Genomic DNA, 24,042 nt, shown 5'->3' on the forward strand with positions numbered 1-24,042 from the left:
CAACAAATTCAGTACAATTTGGGTCTCTGAGCACCCTAGGTTTCTCATTTTTATTTCTTCTATACTCTATTCAATTTTGTCTACATTTTCATATATATACTTTGTTATCCAAAACACAGCACAAGACTTCAGGTTTAGTCTTCCAGGAATAATACAGATAAATGCAATCAATGCCTTTGATTTTACCAGCTCTGAATCCCGCCATGAAATCATAAATTGTTTATCATATAATCTAAGTTTTGACAAGTATCTCAGAAAACCTGATTTGACACTAAAGTAGTATGTATTATGAATATGCTTTATTTTGTAAAGTGTTTCCAACTATTTCAACTATCAAATGCAGTACATAATTTAAAATTATAAACCCAAATTTTCAAATTGAGGTGTATCCAATTTGGTGCTTCCAATTGTATGTAACACATTTAAACAGTTTCAATGTAGCTGTAAGACTAATAAAGAAAAAAAGAAAAAAGATTGGTCTTACCTGGTAGTTTCTTTTCTCAGATAATGTATGTCCATCAGTCCTCACCATAGAGTCGTGTCCTTTCCTCACAGTACCGGAGGCAATCAAATAGAACTGTCACTCAAGGGTCGTGTCACAGGAAGGACCGCCCACCAGTTCTCCCTCTAGAGTGGAATTATCCAAAAGCCGTCAAAATTACTAACATGTAAATACATCAACAGCAGCAAAAATATTCAATATGATACACAGAAAACAAAAAACAAAAAGTAATTGTTCTATACTCTAACCAGTCTTCCTCTTAACCATTTTCCTGGGCTAGACTGGCAAACATACTTTATTTGCAACAGAAATTATTAAATATGAAAAATTCTTCCTTCCCACTTCTACTTTCTTCAATTAAGACTGTCTGCCAGACATCACATACAAGGGATAAATTTACAGTGAATAAAAATGAAGTGGACAAAAAAGTCTACCCCTTCCACAACAGACATATTTTTTCTTTTACATGAATCTCCTGCAGTTATCTCAAAAATATAAAATTCAGATTCAATCAACTACAAATCCTTCCCCTCCAAATGCTTATATGGTGATACATAGAAATATAAGTTATTCACACAGCTTCTGATTCATTCTGTGTAGGATTATTCCCATGCAACAAACGGAAATGCAACATATATATATATACACACATATATGTATTTTTTTTGGAGACGGAGTTTCGCTCTTGTTACCCAGGCTGGAGTGCAATGGTGTGATCTCGGCTCACCGCAACCTCCGCCTCCTGGGTTCAGGCAATTCTCCTGCCTCAGCCTCCTGAGTAGCTGGGATAACAGGCACGTGCCACCATGCCCAGCTAATTTTTTGTATTTTTAGTAGAGACGGGGTTTCACCATGTTGACCAGGATGGTCTCGATCTCTTGACCTTGTGATCCACCCGCCTTGGCCTCCCAAAGTGCTGGGATTACAGGTGTGAGCCACCGTGCCCGGCCCGCAACATACATGCTTAACATGATTAAGAGACGCAAACCTAACTCAATATTCGATTAAACTTCACTCCAAAAAGAAGAGCAAAAAATGTTAACTTCATTAATGCTTTTGTCTTTCAGTCCTCCAATTTCATGCATACTCCAACAGGAAATTCAATTTTTTACATTGGGGAGAAAATAACGGGGCTCATTTCTTAAACTGCAGAGAGATAAGTAAGTCCAAAATGACTAGTTGCTATGCACCCGAGGTACCACCTCCCATCCCCCACCAAAAAAAACCACTGAAGCTGAGGTGACAGTCACAAGAAATGCTATCTTTAAAATGAATATTGAAAATGAGAGTTCAAATATTCAAAAGTGAGTCTACAAAGAATTTCTAAGTATACATTTTTGTAAGTATACATTTTCAATATAGGTATCTCTTTTTTTTTTTTTTTTGAGACGGAGTTTCGCTCTTGTTACCCAGGCTGGAGTGCAATGGCGCGATCTCGGCTCACCGCAACCTCCGCCTCCTGGGTTCAGGCAATTCTCCTGCCTCAGCCTCCTGAGTAGCTGGGATTACAGGCATGCGCCACCATGCCCAGCTAATTTTTTGTATTTTTAGTAGAGACGGGGTTTCACCATGTTGACCAGGTTGGTCTCGATCTCTCGACCTCGTGATCCACCCACCTCGGCCTCCCAAAGTGCTGGGATTACAGGCTTGAGCCACCGCGCCCGGCCCTCAGTACAGGTATCTCTTACCTAAATTTTGTTAAACATTGCCCCTAGGAAGTAGTATGTATACCTACTGAACTAATAATCTTGCCAGCCACTAAAGATTATATTCAAATTCACAGCAATTATTTAATGTCGACAAACATTTTGTGAGGAGATAACAACTAATCTGTAATTTACAAGATGAGTGAATCAGTATTATTAAAACCAACAAACACACATGAACATATATATATATGGAGTATCTCTAAAAAGCAATCTTTTTACACGGGCAGAACATGTTTTTCTTTTAAAAAAACAAATCATTAAAAATTAGTATTACTAAATTTAAGTTTTAAAAAGAACCCATGTGACAAAAACCTGTCTTCTGGCTCCTCTTTTATGTTTGTTCACAAAGGTAGCGGGAGCTGTATTTTTACTTGTGTGATTACCTTACAGTGTACATTTAGCTGAAATACTTCAAAATGTCAGGCTCTGTGACAAACCTGTAATTATTCATTACCATATTTGTAAGTACCTTTGGAATTAAGTATTTCTCTTTCAAAAATAACACAGGAGTAAAGTTTTAAAAGCATACTTACTACTATAAATGTAATCTTTATCATTTAGCAAGCAATGAGGTTATTCATAAGGAAAAGTTACCAAGTGAATTGGATATTCAGGAATGTTATATGATGCGCATTTGGCTCCAACTCAAATTTTCACAATTATCACAAAAAGAGAGCAAGATTATTTTATTATGCATCCCCTAAGTATTAACCCTGTTTCAATATTAGTGTTGTATAATATTAAATTTTAAAGTACTACTTGCCTTATTACATTAATATATACATGGTGACTCTGAATTTAGTAGATAATAATGCAAAATTTCAGTTCAGTACTTATAGAATAAAATGTTTTCCTTCTTAAATAATATTTAGGGTCTACGAATTACCTTCCAATTATATTAATTTCAGCAAAAGAATGTTAGAAATCTATAATCACGTAAGATAACTTTCAATATCCTAATGCTGTATACATCTTTAACACAATCTAATTATACACAAAAGATAATAAGGACTGAATTTTATATGCTAAGTAATAATTTTTACATATTTAATCTGTAAAAATTTACCAGATACAAGTTCACTTTAAAGAATTATGGATTTTCATATAAAGGCAAAATCTGTTTATTATTTGCTTTGTTTGTCCTTCTGGGGATAACTGGAAATATTTCATGGCCTGGAGTTTCAATCCATAGCCACTATGTACTCTAATCAATATGGGAGCTAATATTCTATACTGAACTAAGAATCATTAACTCCTTTTAACAAAAGACAAAAGTGACTTAAGGCCCTATATTTTCTTCCAAATAAACATGAGAAGTTAACATTTGTCACCACTATCTTCACTGTATTATATTAAACAAAAATATTCAGCAATCACTTGATAACCTTTATATTGGAAATGAAAAGATGTACAATAAGTCAAAGACAGACACAGTATGTGCAAAGGAACAAGCATGAGAGAGAGCATGCACTCTAGGTGCCAAAATTTATTAAGATTTATACACTTTTTTCCCACTAAGTATGACAAAAATTCAAGAATTCAGAAAAGACTAATATTTGCAAAACGACCATGAAATTTTCTATAAGGCAAGGATGTCTTTCAGAATGAAAAAAGAGGCTATGTTTACCCTTCTACCTTAAATAACCAGAAAATTACATAAAATATATGAAACAAAGGTTTCCAGACATCAGACAACAGTATCTCAGGACAGAGATCATCAAGAAAAAGGAACAAATACAGTACACCCAGCTAGCTCACTGCCTGTAGAGTTTTGAGACTGAAGCACAAGGAGGGGAAACCGGAACTGATTTTTTTATTTCATGAGAACTATAAACTCACAGATTCAAATTTAACAACCTCAAAAGAGAATAACAACAACAAAACCACATGATCGTAACATTTCAGAGTAAAATTGCTACAAAACGGCAATAAATAAGAATCTTAAAGCAGGGGGAAAAACACAGAGGAACAAAGGTAGGAATGACATCAGACTTCTCATCAGAAACGATGCAAATCAAGAGAGTGGTTCCATATATTTAAAGCATAGAAAAGAAAAAGAAAACTATCAACAAAGAATTCTAAGCCCAGCTAAAATATCTTTCAAAAGTGAACGTTAAATACAGCCATATTAGAATAAGGTTAGGCAGTTTCTTATAAAGGTAAACACAAGCTTACCACACAACTCAGCAACTATGCCTCTAAGTATCTACCAGTATGGACTGAAAATAGGTTCACACCAAAACCAGTACATGTATGAAGACGTACTTCATTCCAGTGAAGATGTGATGTCCTTTAGCAGGTGAATGGATAAACAGATTATCTACACAACAGAACAGTATCAACAACAAAAAGGAGCCAGCTGTTAATTCATGCAAGATGGATGAATCTTAAGTGCATTTTTGCTACAGGAAAGACACCAGACCTCAAAGGCCACATGCTGAACAATTCCATTAATATGACATTATGGAAAACGCAAAATTACAAAGACAAAAAATAGATCAATTACTTCTCTCAGGCCTTAGTTCCCTAAGCTATAAAATAAAATGACTTAGATGAATGTTTAAAAATGTATCCAGATTAACTTTTCCTTTACTTAAACTTTTTAACAAACTTTTCCCATGAGTTTTCCCCTCACTCCACTTCATTACTCAAAAGTATTTAAACAACGCCTAAATATTTTGGAGGGTGAAAATAGTATCTAAAATATCTGTAATCTAGTAGTCATTACTACACTCAAAGTTAAAACATGAATTTGGTCAGGTTAAGACAGCTGAACCAGCTGAACAGGCTTTTTTTGTTTTTGTTTTTTTAAACAAAAGACATTATATTCTAGGGTGGCTATTAATTAGGACAAACTATAAGATGTGATCAATTTCACTGGAGCTCAATAATATGTGCAGAAAATGCACTTAGCTACTATCTTTAAAATCAGGATTCCTCAAATTCTAGAACTTGTATCAAGCAATGCTTTCTTAATAGGCAGAACTGTAGTCACAAAATTATTTCCTTGCCCTTAAGAACTAACTTTTTGTTTTATCACATGGATGTTTTTAAAATTCTGAGTTGATGGGCAGATGAAATAAAAATGAATAAAACTTAAAAATTTCAGTGAAATAAAAATAAAACTCAAGAATATCATACATGGTCTGGGAAAATTGCCATATTAATTTAAAAACAATTTCTCTGAGTATTTTAGTAATATAGGTTTCACAAATCTGTAATTAACATGTAAAATGAAAAAGTGCCTTTATCTACAAAGAAAAACAAATGCAACTTAATATTCTATTGAAATAAATTTGCTCTTTGGATGTCATAATTTAATGTTTTATAACAATGTTGTATGTGTCTTCTATTTTCTATAGTGGTATTACTTTTAACACAACTGTATAGTTTTCTTACCCATATGCCAAGGAGGATTCTAGGCATCTGATACACAGAATTTACTATAAGTAGAAAATCAGGTCTATCTAAAATGCCCACCATTTCGAGACATAGAAATTTTCTTCTACTGAAGCTTAAAAGTCTTAAATGAAGGGAATACCATAAAGGGAATCCTGCTGAACTTAAACAACAAAAGTTCAAAAATTTCTGAACCATAGGTTTGAAAATTAAAAGCTCTTCATTTGATCTGAGCTTAAATAAAATTGGGGTCTGAAATACAGACAATAGGGGCTCTTTCTAGTCTTCTTGCTGCCTGAAATGTACATATATTTACACACATTGCTTAGCTTCTGTGAGACTTAATTTCCTCATATTATAAATGAAAATAATATATCTGTGTGGTCTAGCTCATGGTTTAGAGAAAAAGCAGCCAGTGAGGGAGATGAAAACCAAAGAAGAGTATGGTAGACATCCTAAAAGTTAACTGGAATAAGTGGTTCAAAGAAAAATGTAATAAACTGTTTCAAAATGCTGTTGATTTAAAAAAAAAAATGAGAAATACTCTTTGGATTTAGCAGCATGGAGATCACCTATCTGGTAATCTTCACAAGAACAGTTTTGGTGAAACAGTAGAAATAAATGCATTAACTAGACTGGATTCACAAGAGAACAGGAAGAGAGAAACTGGAGACAAAGTACAGACATCGTTTTCAAGATGTTTTGCCATAAAAGTGAAAAATGGGAAGAGCTGGAAAAAAACACAGCATTGAGAAAAAAAATTTTTTTAATGACAGGAAAAATTATGCACAGAGAGAAATGTTGATGATACAAGATGGGGTAGAGAAATTACTGGAGTGATGACTTTGAGCAGATGTGGATGGCATTAATAAGAAAGAGTGGCCTTAGATAGGCACAAAGATATATCATCAATAGGAACAGAAAAAAGTAAGATAGTAAATAGGAATAGATTCAGGCAGGCCATAGTAATACAAGCTATGGAAGTTCTCATTCAGTTGCTTCTGTTTTCCTAGTAAAATACGAACTGAGGTTGTCAGGTGAGCATTAAGAATACGAGAGAAAAAGCTACAGGTCTGAGTAGGGAGGAAAAGGTCTTCTAAGAAAGGGAGAGTGAAGGGATTAGAGGAATGACAGTAGGTAGAATTGTCAACTAGCACTAAGGACCCATGGGAGGTTGGTGTTCTCCAGTCACAACACAAGTACAGGGATACAGGAACAGTATAGGTAGAAGTAGACGTAACCAAAACTCGTGAGTATTAAGAAGCATGAGAGAAGCAAGGGAACTAAGAGTATAAGCAATACAGTCATTATTTATGATAGGTAAGAAAAGGTATCTCAGTAAGTACTAGCCATATTGCCTTTTCTCGCGTTTCTCAAACACATCCAGTTAGTTCTCAATTTAGGGCCTTTACATTTGCTACTCCTTTTCAATGATCTTACCCCAAATCTCCAAATGCCAAACTGGTTCTTGAAAACATGTCTGCTTGATGATCTCTTTTCAGAAAGGCCTTCAATTAACACCCAACTGTCTGAATTTTGATCTCATTTGTTTTCTGTCTGAGTTCCTTAAGCAGAAGAACCTTGTCTATTAAGCTTATTATCACTGTTATCACAATTACCTACAATAAGTGACACATAATAGATTTTTTTTCCAGTAATGGCTATAAGCAAATAACAGATAGATTTTACTGAATAAATGAACCACACACACACACACAAAATACCAAATCCTTCACTAACTTTAATTTTATGAAAACATCATTTTCCTTACAAGGACTGCAGCAGAAGCATCTTGTCTAGGTCAAAAAGGACTAGCAACCAAAAGGTTAATTTTAAAAGTTGGTTCCTGCCAAATCAAATACTTTTAAAACATAAATGTGCATTTATTTCCCTTTGATAGTCTGATGCAGAACAAACTTTTTCTTTGAATGTAGGATTAGTAATTAACTTTTCACATGATCTTTTTTTGTATAATGCACATCTATAATGCATCAGATGTCCAGTTTCAATTCTGTTTAAAGTTGAACAAGACCTTAAAGACAATTAAATAGCAAAATCTCTCTGAAATTTTACAAATATTTTCTAGTTTTTAAACAGCTGTCTCACCACAGCAAACACTCCTGGTTGACCCTCTAAAAGCTCTTCTATCTGAGACCATCACAGTTGTCCAAATATTCAAACTTTTCCATATGGTTCAAGGGTAAATGCTGGTTGGGCAAGGTAGCTCCTGCCTGTAATCCCAGCACACTAGGAGGCCAAGGTAGGTGGATCACCCGAGGCCAGGAGTTCAAGACCAGCCTGGCCAACATGGCAAGACCCCATCTCTATTAAAAATACAAAAATTAGCCAGGCATGGTGGGGCAGTGGGCAGCTGTAATCCCAGCTGCTCAGGCAGGAGAATCGTTTGAACCCAGAGGCAGAGGCTGCAGTGGGCCAAGATGGTGCCACTACACTCCAGCCTAAGCGACAGAGATCCTGTCTCCAAGGAAAAAAAAAAAAAAAAAGACTGATTTATGAAAGGGCATTTGAACCAATCCTGGCTAGTGAGACATAAGGGAAAAACTGATGGTAGGATTTTAGGAAAGGAGGAAAAAACAGACCCTCTTTCCTCGAATAGGTGTTGTTTTATCAGAATAGCACAATTAAAGCACTATATCCATCTTGTAACCATAAGTTAGCCTGTGGACAAGCTGACACTCACAATAGCAGAACAAATACAAAGAATCTGACCCTGGTATTAATTATTAAACCACTGCATTAACCAACCATACAAAAGCTTCCATTCCTCCAGATAAGTGAGAAAATAGTTTTCCATACTGTTTAGTCACTTGAACCAAAAGCTTCCTAAACTTCTGGGCTTATTCACACTTAATCCTTTAGCAATCTATAAAGAACTTTGTATAATGTCCTTCCAAAGCATTTACCGTGCTTTTCCTTAAAACAACAGTTCTGTTTTTCTATGTTCCTGTTTCATTTGCTTAGATCAAATTTAAAGTAAAAATTATGTTAACACTGGCATAAAAACGGATTCTTGTTAGGCATGTAACTAACCTGGTGGAGAAAAGGGTACAAGGGTAAACCAAGTAGTTTACTAGGCTCAGAATACTCAGGACTGTAAGAATCTAAAATAATGGTTTGTTTAAAAGAGCAGGTCAGTTAAATGGAGGTTTAAGAATATCGGTTACAAACTTATTTTTGTATATACTGTCTTTATGTAACACATGGCTATGAGGAGGAGGAAGGCAGCTAAAAAGCCCTATAAAAACTTAAGACTTACATTTCTAGGAAAGACATTAAAATTAGAGTAAACCTAGACTCAAAGAAGAAGCCATATGAGTCTAATCTAAGACCGTGGTACCATACTATTAGTATAATGAACTTCTACCTCAGTATGTGTTGTTTCACTGCTACTGAATTGGGAGTATTTGAAAAACTGTTCAATTCAAAATTTTCAGGCAGTGCAGACAAAGGTATTGTTTGCTTTATTTATCTAAACACCAAGTTCCACCTTATCATGTGTTATACTAAGGATAACTATAGCAGCTTGTCATTTATAGGAGATACAATATTCCTTGTTAAGAAATACTAAGTAACTAAACAAATTATTTCACAAAGAAATTTACCAGATTTTGAAACTAGTATTAAATAATAAAACGGTCAAAAATCATTGATACTAATAATCAGAGACTCTTCTAACTTGCTTCCAAAAATACTGAGCCCTACTATATGCCATGTAGTAAATAACTCTGTGTTTGCCAATTGTTCTCTATGGATTTATAAAGCACTAATTACAATTAACACAAGGTCACAAATGGAATAATACTCAAACCTTTATTAGCAATACTTTTTCACTAAGGAATGTATTTCATATGTATTACACATAACTTATGTTCACCTAATACATAGTAGACACTAAGCTAAATGTCTCCTGGGCTGGAAAAGAAAGAATTCTTAACCAGGTTCTATAATCTTCAGTCTTTTGACTGAATGCAAAGGGTACGTGAACTTAGCTGGGGTAAAAAAGTTAGATCTTTATTTTACAAACCTCTAAATGAAATTTAGTATTTCCTCAATGTAAAATGTAGGTAACAAGCCATAGAGGTACTAGAGGCACCTGTGATGATTTCTGTTACCACTAGAAGCCATAGATATTTTCATATCACTTTAGTTGCTTCAAATCTCAAATTATCATTTATAATCATTGCAAGTCTAAAAGTTATTAATACCATATACCACTAGACGTCGTGTTGATATGCCTGCCACTGAATTTGTTTAGTCAATATTTTTATAACTGTACTCCAGTATTACCAGTGCCCTCATAAGCATATGTATTTAATTTTGTACACGTAAAACATTATTGAGAAGGGGTCCACATTCTTCATCAGAGAGCCAAAAAGGTTCATGGAACAAAAAATATTAACGACCACTGGATGAGAATATCACAGCACGAACAAGGTTGCTAGCAGACATTAACTTAGCACAGTACTGTAAAGCGTCAAAAAAAAAAAAAAAAAAAAAAAGCCTCAGAGCAAAATTAATTCAGTTGAAACACCTTGTTTCAGAGATACATTGTGGTCTGGTAGTCATAACCTTGTTCAAGGTCTCACACATACAGCTAATTAGTGACAGAGAGAGAGAAAACAGAATCCAGAATTTCTGATTCACAACCCAAGGCTAAATCAACTTTGATGTGACTTGGCTATAAGGAAGCAAGACAGGGCAAAGACACTGAAAATACATGCCAAAAAGTTATTAGGGAAAGACATAAATTATACAGGAAAAAGAGCTAGTTTGAAAAAGAAAATGATGGGTGAGATGTTAAAGCATTTTGAAAATATATATGTTGCAGCATAAAATGCCAACTCAAATGTTTAAAAAGACTAGTCTGAAAACAAACAGGTATGATTCTTTTTGCATACTGGACATATATAAATATTTCAAATGCCATTAAAAATTAGTTTCTGCCACATTTCTTGAAACATGGACTTATTATTTTGTTTTCCCACTACATAGAAATAGGGGTACAGCAAAAATTTTACTTCTGGCTGGGTGTGGTGGCTCACACCTGTAATCCCAACACTTTAGGAGGCCAAGATAGGAAAATCGCTTGAGCCCACCAGTTTGAGATCAGCCCAGGCAACATAGCAAGACCCCGTCACTACAAAAAAAATATATATATATATTAAATAAGCTGAGCGTGGTGGCACACACACCCTGTAGTCCCAGCTACTGGGGAGGCAAAGGTGGGAGGATCACTTAAGTCCAGGAGTTCAAGGCTGCAGTGAGCTCTGACTGCACCACTGCACTTCAGCCTGGGCAAAAGAGCAAGATCCTGTCTCAGAAAATAATTAATAAATTAAACTTCCCTTCTAATCCTTTGATAAGGAAAAACAACCGCATAGGCACAATAGTAAATATCAAATGACAGTTGGTATCAATGTTAAAGAGACAAGAGAAAGTAGCAGAGACTACGGCAAACCAGAAGGTCCACAGACCACCTAAAGAAGGCACTTGCTGCTACTCTAGCTAACTGCTACCACAAAAACTGTCCACCCAGAATTCTTTATGGATCAAAAGCATCCTTCAAAAATGAAGGTGAAATAAAAACACTTTTGAATAAAAGAAACTAAGAGAATTCGTTGCTAGCAGACCTGCTATAAATTAAGGAAGATGCTTTGGACAAAATGAAAATAATACCAGTAGAAAACTTAGAATTTTATGAATGAAAGGGGAAAAAATGGAAAATATATGTGTATACATGATAGACCTGCAGTTGGCAAACTTTTTTGTAAAGGTAGTAAATACTTTGTAAAGGGTCAGATAGAATATATTTCAAGTTTCATGAACCTAACAGTCTCCACTGTAATGAATCAATTCTGCATGATAGTGCAAAAGCAGCCAGAGACAATATATAACAAGTGTGGCTGTATTCCAATAAAACTTTATTTACAAAAAGCACATGTCAGGCTAGACTTGGCCTGCAGCCATAGTTTGCAATCCCTGTGACAGACTATTCTTTTCCTCTTAAATCCTTTAAAATATCCATGATAGTTTAAAGCAAGTGACGTCACTGTGTGGAGTATCTGAAGTATACAAATGTAATATATATGACAACTACAACATAAAAGGGGATGAGTTAAGGGAACTACATGCTGAGAAGGTTTCCACATTCCACTTGAAGTGATATAAGTGCAGAGGAGTTAGTTGTGTAGTCAAAAAAGATGTGTCCAAGACTTAACGCTCAGGACCTCTGAATTTCACTTATTTGGCAACAGAGTCATTACCAATCTCACCAAATTAACAGAAAGTCATACTGGGTTTACGAAGGCCCTAAATCTAATGACTTGTGTCTTTTTCTGAAAAGAAAGGAATGGTTTACATATAGGAACACAGAAAAGCAGTGGGAAGAGAAAGAAAATCATGTGAAAACAGTGACAGAGACTGGAGTGATGCAGGTATAAGCCAAGGAACATAAGGATTGCTGGGAATCACCAAAACTAGAAGGAAGGATTCTTCCCTATATTCTTCAGAGGGTTCATGGCTCTGATGATACACGTTCAGATTTGGGGCTTCCAACCTCCAGAACCATGAGAGAATACATTTCTGGTATTTTAAACCACCGAGTTTGTGGCAATTTACTATAGGAGCCCTAGGAAACTAACATAATAAATTCTAAAAAATTAAGAATGTGCATTGTAATCTCTAATTACCACAAAGAAATATAAAACTAAAAACCTACATAAAGAAATATACTAAAAAACTCAATAAATAAAATGCAATATTAAAAGTAGTCAGATAACCCAAAAGATGGTAGGAAAGAACAATTATCACGTGAATGAAAAAGCAAATGGAACAAATAGAAAATTTAAAAAAGCAAACGGTTCACCTAAATTCACATAAATCAATAATTACTTTAGATTTAGATAGTCCAAAAGAATGAGACTGTCAAAATGGTTAAAAAAAAAATCATCATATGCTGTCTACAGGAAACATACTTTAAACAGAATAACAAGTAAACAGGTGAAAAGATATACCATGCAAAAAGTAAACAAAGAGAAGCTGAAGTGGCTACCTTAATATCAGAATAAGTACACTTCAGAGCAATAAAAAATATTACCAGGGCTAAAAATATGTATTAAATAATGATTAAAAGGCCAATTCACCAGGAAGAAATAATACCCCTTAAATGTGCATGCACTTACAACAGAGCTTCAAGTTAAAAATACCAAAAACCGATCAGCTAAAAGGAGAAACTGACCATTCCAGCATTACATTTGGAAATTTCAATACTCCTTTCAGTAATTATAAAGTAAGTAAACAAAAGTCAGAATGGATACAGAAAAACAGAACACCATCATTAACCAACTGGATGTAACTGACACTTACAGAATACAACATCACAACAGTAGATCACAAATTCCTAAAAGGGGAATGAAACATTCATCAAATTTAGTTGCATCTTCTTAAAAGAACTGAATTCATACAAATGATGTTCTCTGACTATAAGAGAATTACACTAGAAATTGATATGAGAAACTGGAAAATATTTCCAAATACATAAAAATTAAACTGTGCCTATCTAAGTAATCCATGATCACAGAGGTATTAAAAGCGAAATTTAGAAATATTTTGAACTGATTGAAAATAAAATAAAACATATAATTTGTAGGATGTAGCTAAATTAGTACTCAAGGGGAAATTTATAAGTACTCAAGTGCTTATCTTTGAAAAGATCTCAAGTCAATCATCTAAGCTTACACCTCAAAAATCTTTAAAAAGGGCACAAAACAAACCAAAAGTAAACAAACATAATCATAAAGATGAGACGAAAAAACACAGAAACAGAAAAAAAACTAAAGAAAACAGAAAATCTAAATTTTAAAAGGAAAACCACCAAAATTGATGCACATCTAACGCAGACTGGCAAAGAAAAAAGTCAGAAACTACCAATATCAGGAATAACAGAGAAAATACAGAACCCATAGGTATTAAAAGGATAACAATGCCAGAACAACTCTATAAAAATTAATTCGGCGACTTAGATGAAGTGCACCTATTCCTCAAAAACTTCAAACTACTAAAACTTACTCAGAAAAAAACCCAAAAAACCTGAAAAGTCTTATACCTACATAAAAAAATGAATTCACAGTTGAAAAGAAAGAAAGAAAGAAAGAAAGAAGCAAACAAACAAACAAACAAACAAACTCTCCAGGTCAGATAGTTTTACTAGTGAACTCTACCAAAATATTTAAAGAAGAAATAATACCAAATTGACATAATGTTTTCCAGAAAACAGGACACAAAATACTTAAGTCATTTTTGAGGCATTACTGATACCAAAACTAAAAACAAGACAAAAACAAACAAAAAATTAAAGACCAATATTCCTCATAAACATAAAGGCAAAAATTCTCAACAAAATATTAGCAAATCAAATTCAATAAAATACCCAAAGATCTCTGAGCAAGTATGGTTTATCCAGAGAAAATAAGACTGACTCAATTGTCAAAATTCAATCAATAATTGGAGAAAATTCCTTGAAAAGAAAAAAACAAAACAAAACAAAAAAACTCAGTGCTCTGGGAGTATTCCAAGGGAATACAGCAAATGAAAAGCTATTTTATTTTAAATAATCTACTAAATCTCAATAAAAACAGCAAGAATTCTAGAGTACCTGAACCACACTGGCCCTTTCTTCTCTCTGCCAGCTAAGCATAATGAAATTTCTACTCCTGGCAAATGTAGTCAAGAAGACAGGGCTCTCTGTCCCTGCCTAGCTTCAAGTCAAGGGTTAGAGTATCTCTCCAGGACAGACAAGCCAACAGAATTTCTTATACCCAACTCCCTCACTTTCTGCCACCAGCCTCAAAAGACAGGCAGAGGTTCTACCCTAAACATGAATAGAATGTTTAGGCCTAGAATACTGGGGGCCCCATTTGCCTTCAACCCATCTCACTCATAAGACAGAGTTTATACACAGGGATAGGTAAGCCAAAAAGACTAGAGGCTACCACCCTGCCCAGTGGTGGTTAAGAGATTCTGCTGCAGAGAAGCAGTAGACCTAAGAGCAGAGAACTCTAAAAGCCTCCCAAAAAGAAAAGACCATTTGGAACAGAATGTAGAGAAGTTCAAGCCTAAGAGTACACTAAAAAATATGGAGATTTGGGCAGTAAGCAACTAAAAGGAAGCTGGTAGCTCTAAGACAAGAACAAGTTAAACACAGGTCAGCTAGTCTACCAAAGAGAACTGGGAAGACAGACAGCTAGGAAGAGATCTCCTGGGTTCAAAACAAACACTAAAGATTAGCCTAAAAAATGTATCTACAAAGGGGCGAAAATTTAATTTGCTTTGACTGTAAAGCAATGTATGCTACAGAGAACTGATAATAACAAAAGAACAGTCACCAGCAGTTAGTAAAGGCTATCATATCTGGGTGTGACACCAACAGAAGCAGAGATTTTAACAGCTATATATAAGTGAAAGAGACAATCGGAAACAACTCTACTAAAATCACTGTCATCCCAGTATAACTGTGCCCGTGTCCAAGGCTGTACTCTCTCGTGTGTGACATCAGGCACACTGCAAGAAATATAAAACTTCATTGAAATAGCCCACCCAAGGCATTAAATAAGCAAACGACAACCACAAGGAGAGGAAGTGTCCAGAGATGCTGCAATGTCTAGCCTCTTGTATGCAAATTATGACATGCAAATAAACAGAAGTAATTCATACACAGGGTAAAAAAGCAGTCAACAGAAACTGCCTGTATAAGAGCCAACATGTTATGTTAGACTTAATAAAGACCTCAAAGCAGTTATTAAAAATATGTTCAATAATTTAAGGAAACTATGATCAAAGAAGTAAAGAAAGGTACAATGACAATGTCTTATCTTTAAAAAAGAGATAAGGAAAAAAGATATCATGTAGTTGACAAGCAAAATGACTGAACTGAAAAAGTCGCAAGAGGGACTCGAAGAGTATATCTGAACCAGGAGAACAAGGAGAATGCAAATTTGATGACAGACTGATAGGGTTATGCAATTCAGAGAAAAATTGATAAGGAAATGTGAACAAAGCATCAGGAAAAATTGTGTAGGACACTATTAAGTGAATCAACATATGTGTAATGGGAATATGAAGAAAAGAGAAAGAGAAAGGAACAGAAAAATACTTCTGGAAATAATGGCCCAAAACCTCTGAAATTGAAGAAAAACACTAGTTTATATACATCCAAGAAGCTCAATTAACACCAAGTAGGGAAAACAAAGGGATTCATGCCCAGAAACATCATAGTACAAAATGTCGGATGCCAATGACAAAGAGAGACTCTTGAAAGCAGCAAGAGAAAAGTGCCTTGTCACAACAAACTTCTTATCAGAAACAATGCTAGCCAGAAAGATGTGGGAAGACATATTCAAAACGATGAAAGAAAAAACCGTCAATAAGAAATTCGAGACCAGCCCAGCCAACATGGTAAAACTCTGTCTCTACTAAAAATACAAAACTTAGCTGGGCATGGTGGCAGGCGCCTGTAATCCCAGCTACTCTAGAGGCTGAGGCAGGAGAATTGCTTGAAGCTGGGAGGTGGAGGCCGCAGTGAGCCGAGATCACACTACTGCACTACAGCCTGGGTGACAAAGCAAGACTCCCTGTCTCAAAAAAAAAAAAAAAAAAAAAAAAAAAAGAACAGAACTCTATGAGTGAGATTTCTGTATCTAGCTGGAATTAAGTCAGGACAAACCCAAAGTAGCTTCTAATAAGGTAAGATGTGTACAGTAAGCAGTAGGGCAGTCACAAAAAAAAAAAAAAAAAAAAAAAAGAAGCAGAAGAAGAAATAATATGGTGACAATGTCATTAAAGGAATTAAATTAAAATGTTATACTACAAGCAAGTCATATAATATGAAAGACAGCAGTAAAGAAAGACTAGAAAAACAAAAAAGACATGAAACACATAGAAAATGAAACAAAATGTCAGACATATTCAACTATATAATTAACAACATTAAATATAAATGATTAAATAATCCAACTGAAAGGCAGAGACTGACAAACTACAAAAAAAAAAATCCAACAATCTACTATAGTAGATACTTTAAAAATGCAAATGTAACATCAGACAAAATAAACTTTTAAAAATTATTAAAGATAAAGAGAAAAAAAGTACTACGATAAATGGGCCAATCATCAGAGAAATATATCAATTATAAACACCTGAACCTAAGAAGAGAGCCCCAAAATAAATGAAGTAAAACCTGAAAGAATTGAAGAAAGAAACACCCAATTCAACAACAGTAGTTGGGAGACTTTAATACCCCATTTCAATAATGGATGCAACAACTAGATACAAAGTCAGTCAACAGGAGACTTGAAAATATAAAACTAGATCTAACAGACATCTATTCTCTAAGATGCTGGGTCATAAACAAGTATTAATAAATTTAAAAGGACTGAAATAATACAAAGTATGTTCTCTAGTCACAATGGAATGAAATTAGAAATAATGACAAAATAAAATCTGTGAAGTTCACAAGTACACAGTAAATAACACTCTTCTAAATAAGCAAAGGATAAAAGAAAAAAAGTCACAAGTCAAACTAAAAAATACTCTGGGAGAAATAAATTCAAAAATACAAGATACCAAAACTTATATAATATACTAAAAGCAATGCTTGCAGTGAAATTTACAGCTGTAAATGCCTACATTTTTAAAAAAGATCTCAAACCAACAGCCTAATCTTCCACCTTAAAATACTAGAAAAAGGATCAGGTGAGGTGTTTCACACCTGTAATCCCAGTATTCTGGGAGGACCAGATGGGTAGATCACCTGAGATCAGGAGTTTGAGATCACCCTGGCCAATATGGTGAAACCCCATCTCTACTAAAAATACAAAAATTAGTTGGGCATGGTGGCACACGCCTGTGGTCCCAGCCACCTGGAGGCTGAGGCAGGAGAATCACTTGAACTTGGGAGGTGGAGGTTACAGTGGGCTGAGATTGTGGCACTGCACTCCAGCCTGGGCAACAGAGAGAGACTCAACTCAAAAAGAAATGTAGAAAAAGATAAGTAAACTAAACCAAAAGCAAACAGTAAAGATAATAAAGATGAGAGCCAATATAAGTAAACTAGAGAATAGGAAAATGCGAAATACTTTTTAAAGTTTACTATCTAAAAAAAGATAAACAGGTTGACAAACTTTGAGCTAAACTGACCAAGAAAAGAAAAAGAAAACGCAAAGTACCAAGAACAGGAATAAAACAGAGTACATTATTACCAATTTTGTAGGGTAGGCATAGCAAGGATTGAAGGAATAATAAGAGCTGAATACTAACAAATTAAATAACTAAAGGAAAGGAACAAATTCTTACAAAGTCACCGACTAGTCAAGTTGACTTAGGATGAAACAGACAATCTGAATAGACCTATAACAAGTGAAGAGATTGCACTAATAATTAAAAAAAAAAAAAACAAAAAAAACAAAAAAAAAAAACCTCAAGCCCAGACAGGTTCACTGGTGAACTGTAACAATTATAAGAAAAGTTGGTATCAATTCTTCATCAACTCTCCCAACAGAGAGAAGAGTTTTGGAACCTGGAACATTCCCTAACTCATTTTACAATACCATTATTATCCGGGTAACATCATCAAATAAATCTCAAGAAATGAAAACTACAGACTTATATATCCTATGAAAATAGACACGAAAATCCCCAACAAAATACTAGAAAACAAAATACAGCAAAATAGGGATTATACAACATGACCAGTTGGATTTATCCCAGAAATTCTAGAACTGTTCAACATCTAAAAACAAAACAGTGTAATACAACACATTAGAAGAAACCACCACATGATCATCTCAAAAGATGCACCAAAAAAAGCATCTGAAAAAAATCTAACAGCCCTTTATAATAAAAGCACTCACAAACCAGAAATAGAAGGGAACATCCTCAAACTGATAAAAGGTATCCATGGGAAAAAAAAGAAAAGGAAAAAAAAAAAACCCACAGTAATATACTTAATGACAAAAGTCTAAATGCTTTCCTTCTAAGATCAGGGATAATACAAGGTTGTCCACTAAACAGAACTGTCATTTCTATTCAACATGGTACTGAAGATTCTAGCCACCAAATTAGGCAAAAAAAATTAAAATAGAATGCATCCAGATTGGAAAAGAAGAAGCGAAACTACCTCTAACTGCAGATTACATGATCTCCTATGTAAGAAAATCCGAAAGCAGCCACTAAAATGAAGCAAAAACTGACAAAGAGAGAAATATCAATAACAGTAGTTGGGAGACTTTAATACTCCACATCAATAATGAATACAACAACTAATACGAGGTAAGCTAATCGAAGACTTGAAAATATAAAACAGATTACATAGCAGTTTAATACTTAAGATTTTATTAATAGATATGTTTTACAAAAGTAAACAAGTTGAGCAAGGTTGCAGGGTACAAAATCAATATGCAAAAATTAATTGCATTTCCATACAAAAACAATGAACAACCCAAGAACGAAATTAAGAAAATAACTCCGTTTCTGAAGCATCCAAGAGAATAAAATACTCAGGAGTAAGTTTAACAAAAGAAATACAAAACATACCATAAAAACTACGTAACATTCTTAAAAGAAAATTAAAGTCGGCCAGGCGTAGTGGCTTATGCCTATAATCCCGGAACTTTGGAAGGCCAAGGCAGGCAGATCACAACGTCAGGAGATTGAGACCATCCTGGCCAACGTGGTGAAGCCCTGTCTCTATTAAAAATACAAAAATTATCTGGGTGTAGTGGCACATGCCTGTAGTCCCAGGTACTCAGGAGGCTGAGGCAGGAGAATTGCTTGAACCTAGGAGGCGGAGGTTGCAGTGAGCCAGGATCATACCACAGCACTCCAGCCTGGGCAACAAACAGGGCAAGACTCCATCTCAAAGAAAAAAAAATCTACTCAAGTTCTCCATTGATAAAAAATAATAATAATAATTAAATAACCATATAAATAGAAAGACATCCCAAGTTCATAGATAAGAAGGCTTAAGATGGTAATACTCCCCAAATTGTTCTGTTTCAACACAATTCTATCAAAATTCCACCTGGCTTCTTTGGAGAAATTAGCAAGCTAATCCTAAAATTCATATGGAAATTCATGGAGCACATACTCGAAAAAGAAAACAGAGTTAGAGGATTCTCAAAAATTCCTGTTTTCAAAATTGCAGACTGTAATCAAGGCATACTGGTATAAGGATAGACTTATCAATCAATAAAACAGAATGGAGAGTCCAGAAATGAAGCTTCACATATAGAGTTGGTCATTTTAGAGAAGGGTACTAAGATAAATGAACAGAGAAACAGTCTTTTTAACAAATACTGAGCTTTAAATCATGTACATTTTTCACTATTATCTCTTCAAATAATCTAAACATAAATTTAAGTCTAGCAACATACAAAATCTAGGAGAGGTTTTAGCATCCTCATAATAAAGAAAAGCAGCAAAACTGTGGGGGAAGATGATATTTATTATATGCATTCATTCAACAAACATGTTTCAAGTACCAGTTTCAAGTACCAGTTAGAAAAGCACTAGCCAATAAAATAATATCCAACAGAAGTGAACAACTGACACACGTAAAAGTCATAAAATTATGCTGAGCAAAAAGACCACACAAAACAATATAGTACCTACAAATCCATTTATTCAAACCTCTAGATAAAAATCTCAAATATACTGACAGAAAGCAGATCTGTGGTTGCCTGGGCCATCACTGGGGTCTGCCTGGAATCAGTGAACTTCAGGGGTGATGGGAATGTTCTGTATCTGAATGATGGTGATAGTTAAACAGGTGTAAAAAATTGTGAAAACTCATTTAAAAAGAACACTTAAATGGGCGCCTTGTATTATATGTTAACTTCCTTGACAAAGTTGATTTAAAAATACGAATGGAATTAGTTCCTGTGGATATTAAAAAATAATGAGCCCTGCATGAAAACTCACCCTAGATCCACACAAAAACTAGGCTCAGTCTGAATTTCACTGTAAAAGTGAAAGCCTCTGGAAGTATGCTTGAACAAGGACAGTGCAATGAAAAAAATCAGGAGGTTCTGAAGTCAAAGACCTGACTTCGGATCTTAATTACCAGCTTACATGACCTTGAAGAAGTTAATTACCAGTTATATAGTAGAATCTTATTTTCTTAACTGTAAAATCCATGGGGGGGGGGGGATGATCGAGTAACCTCCTGCAACAACTGTGAAGAATATATACAAAGTGTCTTTTACTCTGTGAAGAATATATACAAAGTATCTTTTACTCTAAGTAAAACTGTCCTTATGGTAGCTTAGCAAAGCCTTTCCTCATTTGCCGCTGACCTTTTCTTGTACCTATCTACCATTCTCTTCCTTTCCCACTATACTCTAGCCAAAGACTTCTTTGCAATTTTTTAATCTTAAGACATCAAGAATATGCCTCTCTCAGGTTATTTGTTTTTTGTTGTTGTCCTTTCCTGAGAGCACTTTCTCCTGGATAAGCACAGGATTGCTCCCTCATCATAGGCTCACTCCTTGAGGGGAAATCAGTGGCAAAGGACTTCCCTGACCAGCCTATTTAAATCTGCACCTCTTACACACTCCAAGCATCTGTCAGACTATACGTATTTATATCTATATAGAGTTTATTTTGTACACTGCTATATTCTCTTGGAACAGCACTTGGGGCATATAATAGGAGTTACATAAATACTGCCAAATTAATTTTAAAAATGAGTAATAGAATCTAATACCTAAATGTTACTTGTCTTTGCCTACTTCCCACAAGCAAAATACTCATTATTTTCAAATATATCCACAGATATCAAAGTGATTTTGAAGCCCTCCAACAAACATAAGGTTACTAGCGAAAATACAATCTAATTTTAGCATTTAACATAACATCGTTTTTTTTTTTTTTTCTTTAAGACGGGGTTTTACCATGTTGGTCAGGCTGGTCTTGAACTCCCAACCTCAGGTGATCCACCCGCCTTGGCCTCCAAAGTGCTTGGATTACAGGCATAAGCCACCACACCTGGCCTACATAACATCTTAACCTACATTTTCAGTGTTGATACAGTAAATGAAATGAGGCAAAAATTCTTTTAAACTTTTTCACTTTAAGTTTATCCAGTTTAAACCTCTTGGAGATCAATTTTGATATGGTACTTCTGTAAATATTAGCCTTGTCTCATATTTTTGTAATATTATTTACTTTTTTACCCCAGGAAGTATGAAATAATGCTTGGGAAGGGACCAGAGACAGGACTGTAACGTATTATTCTTATTTTGTCTTTATTCTTACTAGTAAGATTGAAAAACATAAACAGAAAACATGTGAAAATGGAAGTGAATATAAAAGATTCCCTCTTCAGAAAAGTCAAAAAATATGTTTTTTAAATTCTGTTTATAACTTTGAAATTTACAACTTTTTTTGACACAATCATACTCTGTATCAGTGACAGTAAATTATAAAGCATGCAATTCACACAGAGCTGGAGAAGAATGTAAACTGGCACACCTCTGCTCTAAGAAAAAAAGTAAATGAATATTAAAAGTTTTGGAAGATAACCTTCCATACATCCAACATATTTACATTTGTTAGGCCCTGTATGAGGTTCAAATACGCATTAATAAACAATACTGAACATGGCCCTACTCATGATCTAGTGGTGGAATGAAAGGCAGAATTTTTTAGCATAATAGCTAATTACAATATATGCTAGGAGAGAAGAGTCTACTTAAGACAAGGGTATTGGGGAAAGACGCTCTGAGAGTATACTGTATACTATCAGCTGTGCTAAATGCTATACATATATTGTCATTTACTCCTTCTAACCTCTGAGGTAAGTATCACTATGATACCTATTCTTACAGAGAGAATACTAAGGCTTGAAAAGTAATTTGACTAAGGACACAGCAACTGGATAAGCATTGGAGCTGCTTACCTCCAAAATTCACATACTCTGAAATGACTGTACTTATAGAAATTTCTTCTAAAGAAATAAATGTACAAACAAATCAGGTACAAGAATGCTCATCACAGTGCTATTTATAAAAGTAAAAACATCAAAATAAAATGTTCAATCATAATCACTAAATCAGTTATGCTTTGGCCATTAAGAATCCTGTTTTGGATAAATATGTAGCACTGGAAAATGCTTTTGGTGTCAATTTGTTGTTGTTGTTGTTTTCAATACAGGCTACAAATTAGCAAGTATACTTCAATTTCTTCATCACAAAAATGCAAACTTGGATGTCTCTTGAGTGGCTTTTCCCCCCTCTTTATTACTCTCTCCTGCATTTACGCATCCCTCTATATTACCTTAATAATCAGAAAAATGAGAGACTGTAGAGCCTACAAACACACACATACAAAGGAAACGACGATGTTTGCCTCGTTAACAACAGTTCTCTAGGTTGTAGGCTTGGAACTGGTTTTTATTTTCTTCTTTCACTAATCTTTCTTTTCTACCTTTTCTATAATAAGCATATGCTATTATTACTTTTTTTACCACAAGTCTCCTTCAGGAGTACCTCACAATTTATTCACTTCATGTAAGAATTTAAAAACCAATAAATAACAGTATTACTTCCTTGGTATTCTGTAATAATATATATCAATATACAACAATCCAAAATTACAAAACAGGTAAGTTATAGAGAAATTGTTTCCATTGCAAAAGAATCTTCCCTTTAAAAAAATTTACCTCAGAATTCCAAGTTGAAGTTCCCAAAGTATATAAAAACTTTGCAAATCATTAATTTGAATCACTTGTTCAAAAGCAAAGGAATTCAAATATTCTTTTTCTGAGCCAATTGATAAATCGGAAACTATTTTGAAATAGTGTTAAGTAACAGAAAAGCAAAACTATATCTGCCATGTCTTGACATTTCAGCATGTACGTTTTTTGTTCAAGGTTCGCATATACAATTAAAAATAAAAGCCTTTTAATCATATAGTTTAGGATATAAACTATTCTGAGGAATAAATTCCCTAATTCCTTTTAGTTAATTCCAGTGAATTAAGCAAAGACTCTTAGATATTGAAAACTTTTCTAAAGTGTGGTAATAATCTTCCAAGAATAGTAAACATAACAGAGTTAACTGAATATCTGATGCCTGAGTATACTGCTGTGCCTGTAAATCATTATTAAAAGTATCGAAATTATAGTCATATCTTGACCAGAATCTGCATATCTTCTACAAGTTCATGTTTTATATTACAAATAAAAGTTTTATAAATTAAAAGTTCTAGACATAAGTTTTTTTTAATGGAGGAGCAAACTAACTGAGGATTTAGGATAGCTGTACTCCAGTTTCTAGAGCTTTAGTATGTTTTTAGAAGCAAAAAGTATTTTGCTTGCAAGTAGCTTTATTACAGTATAAGACTAAATAATCAGCAGAC

The 24,042-nt window shown here is 34.4% G+C and overlaps 1 protein-coding gene across 4 annotated transcripts in view; it reads right to left on the minus strand.

Annotated features, from left to right (window-relative positions):
• Positions 1 to 24,042, minus strand: part of CNOT2 (CCR4-NOT transcription complex subunit 2) — a 108,037-nt gene that overhangs the window by 71,697 nt on the left and 12,298 nt on the right. For all 4 annotated transcript variants that reach the window (XM_074402559.1, XM_003927792.4, XM_074402558.1 and 1 more), the window contains exon 2: positions 485 to 627. In XM_074402559.1, coding sequence (XP_074258660.1) covers positions 485 to 532 — 48 coding nt within the window. In that variant the 5' untranslated portion in view covers positions 533 to 627. The remainder of the gene's footprint in view (positions 1 to 484; positions 628 to 24,042) is intronic.

The sequence above is a fragment of the Saimiri boliviensis genome, chromosome 7 (genome assembly GCF_048565385.1).
Source record: "Saimiri boliviensis isolate mSaiBol1 chromosome 7, mSaiBol1.pri, whole genome shotgun sequence".
Lineage (NCBI taxonomy): Eukaryota > Metazoa > Chordata > Mammalia > Primates > Cebidae > Saimiri > Saimiri boliviensis.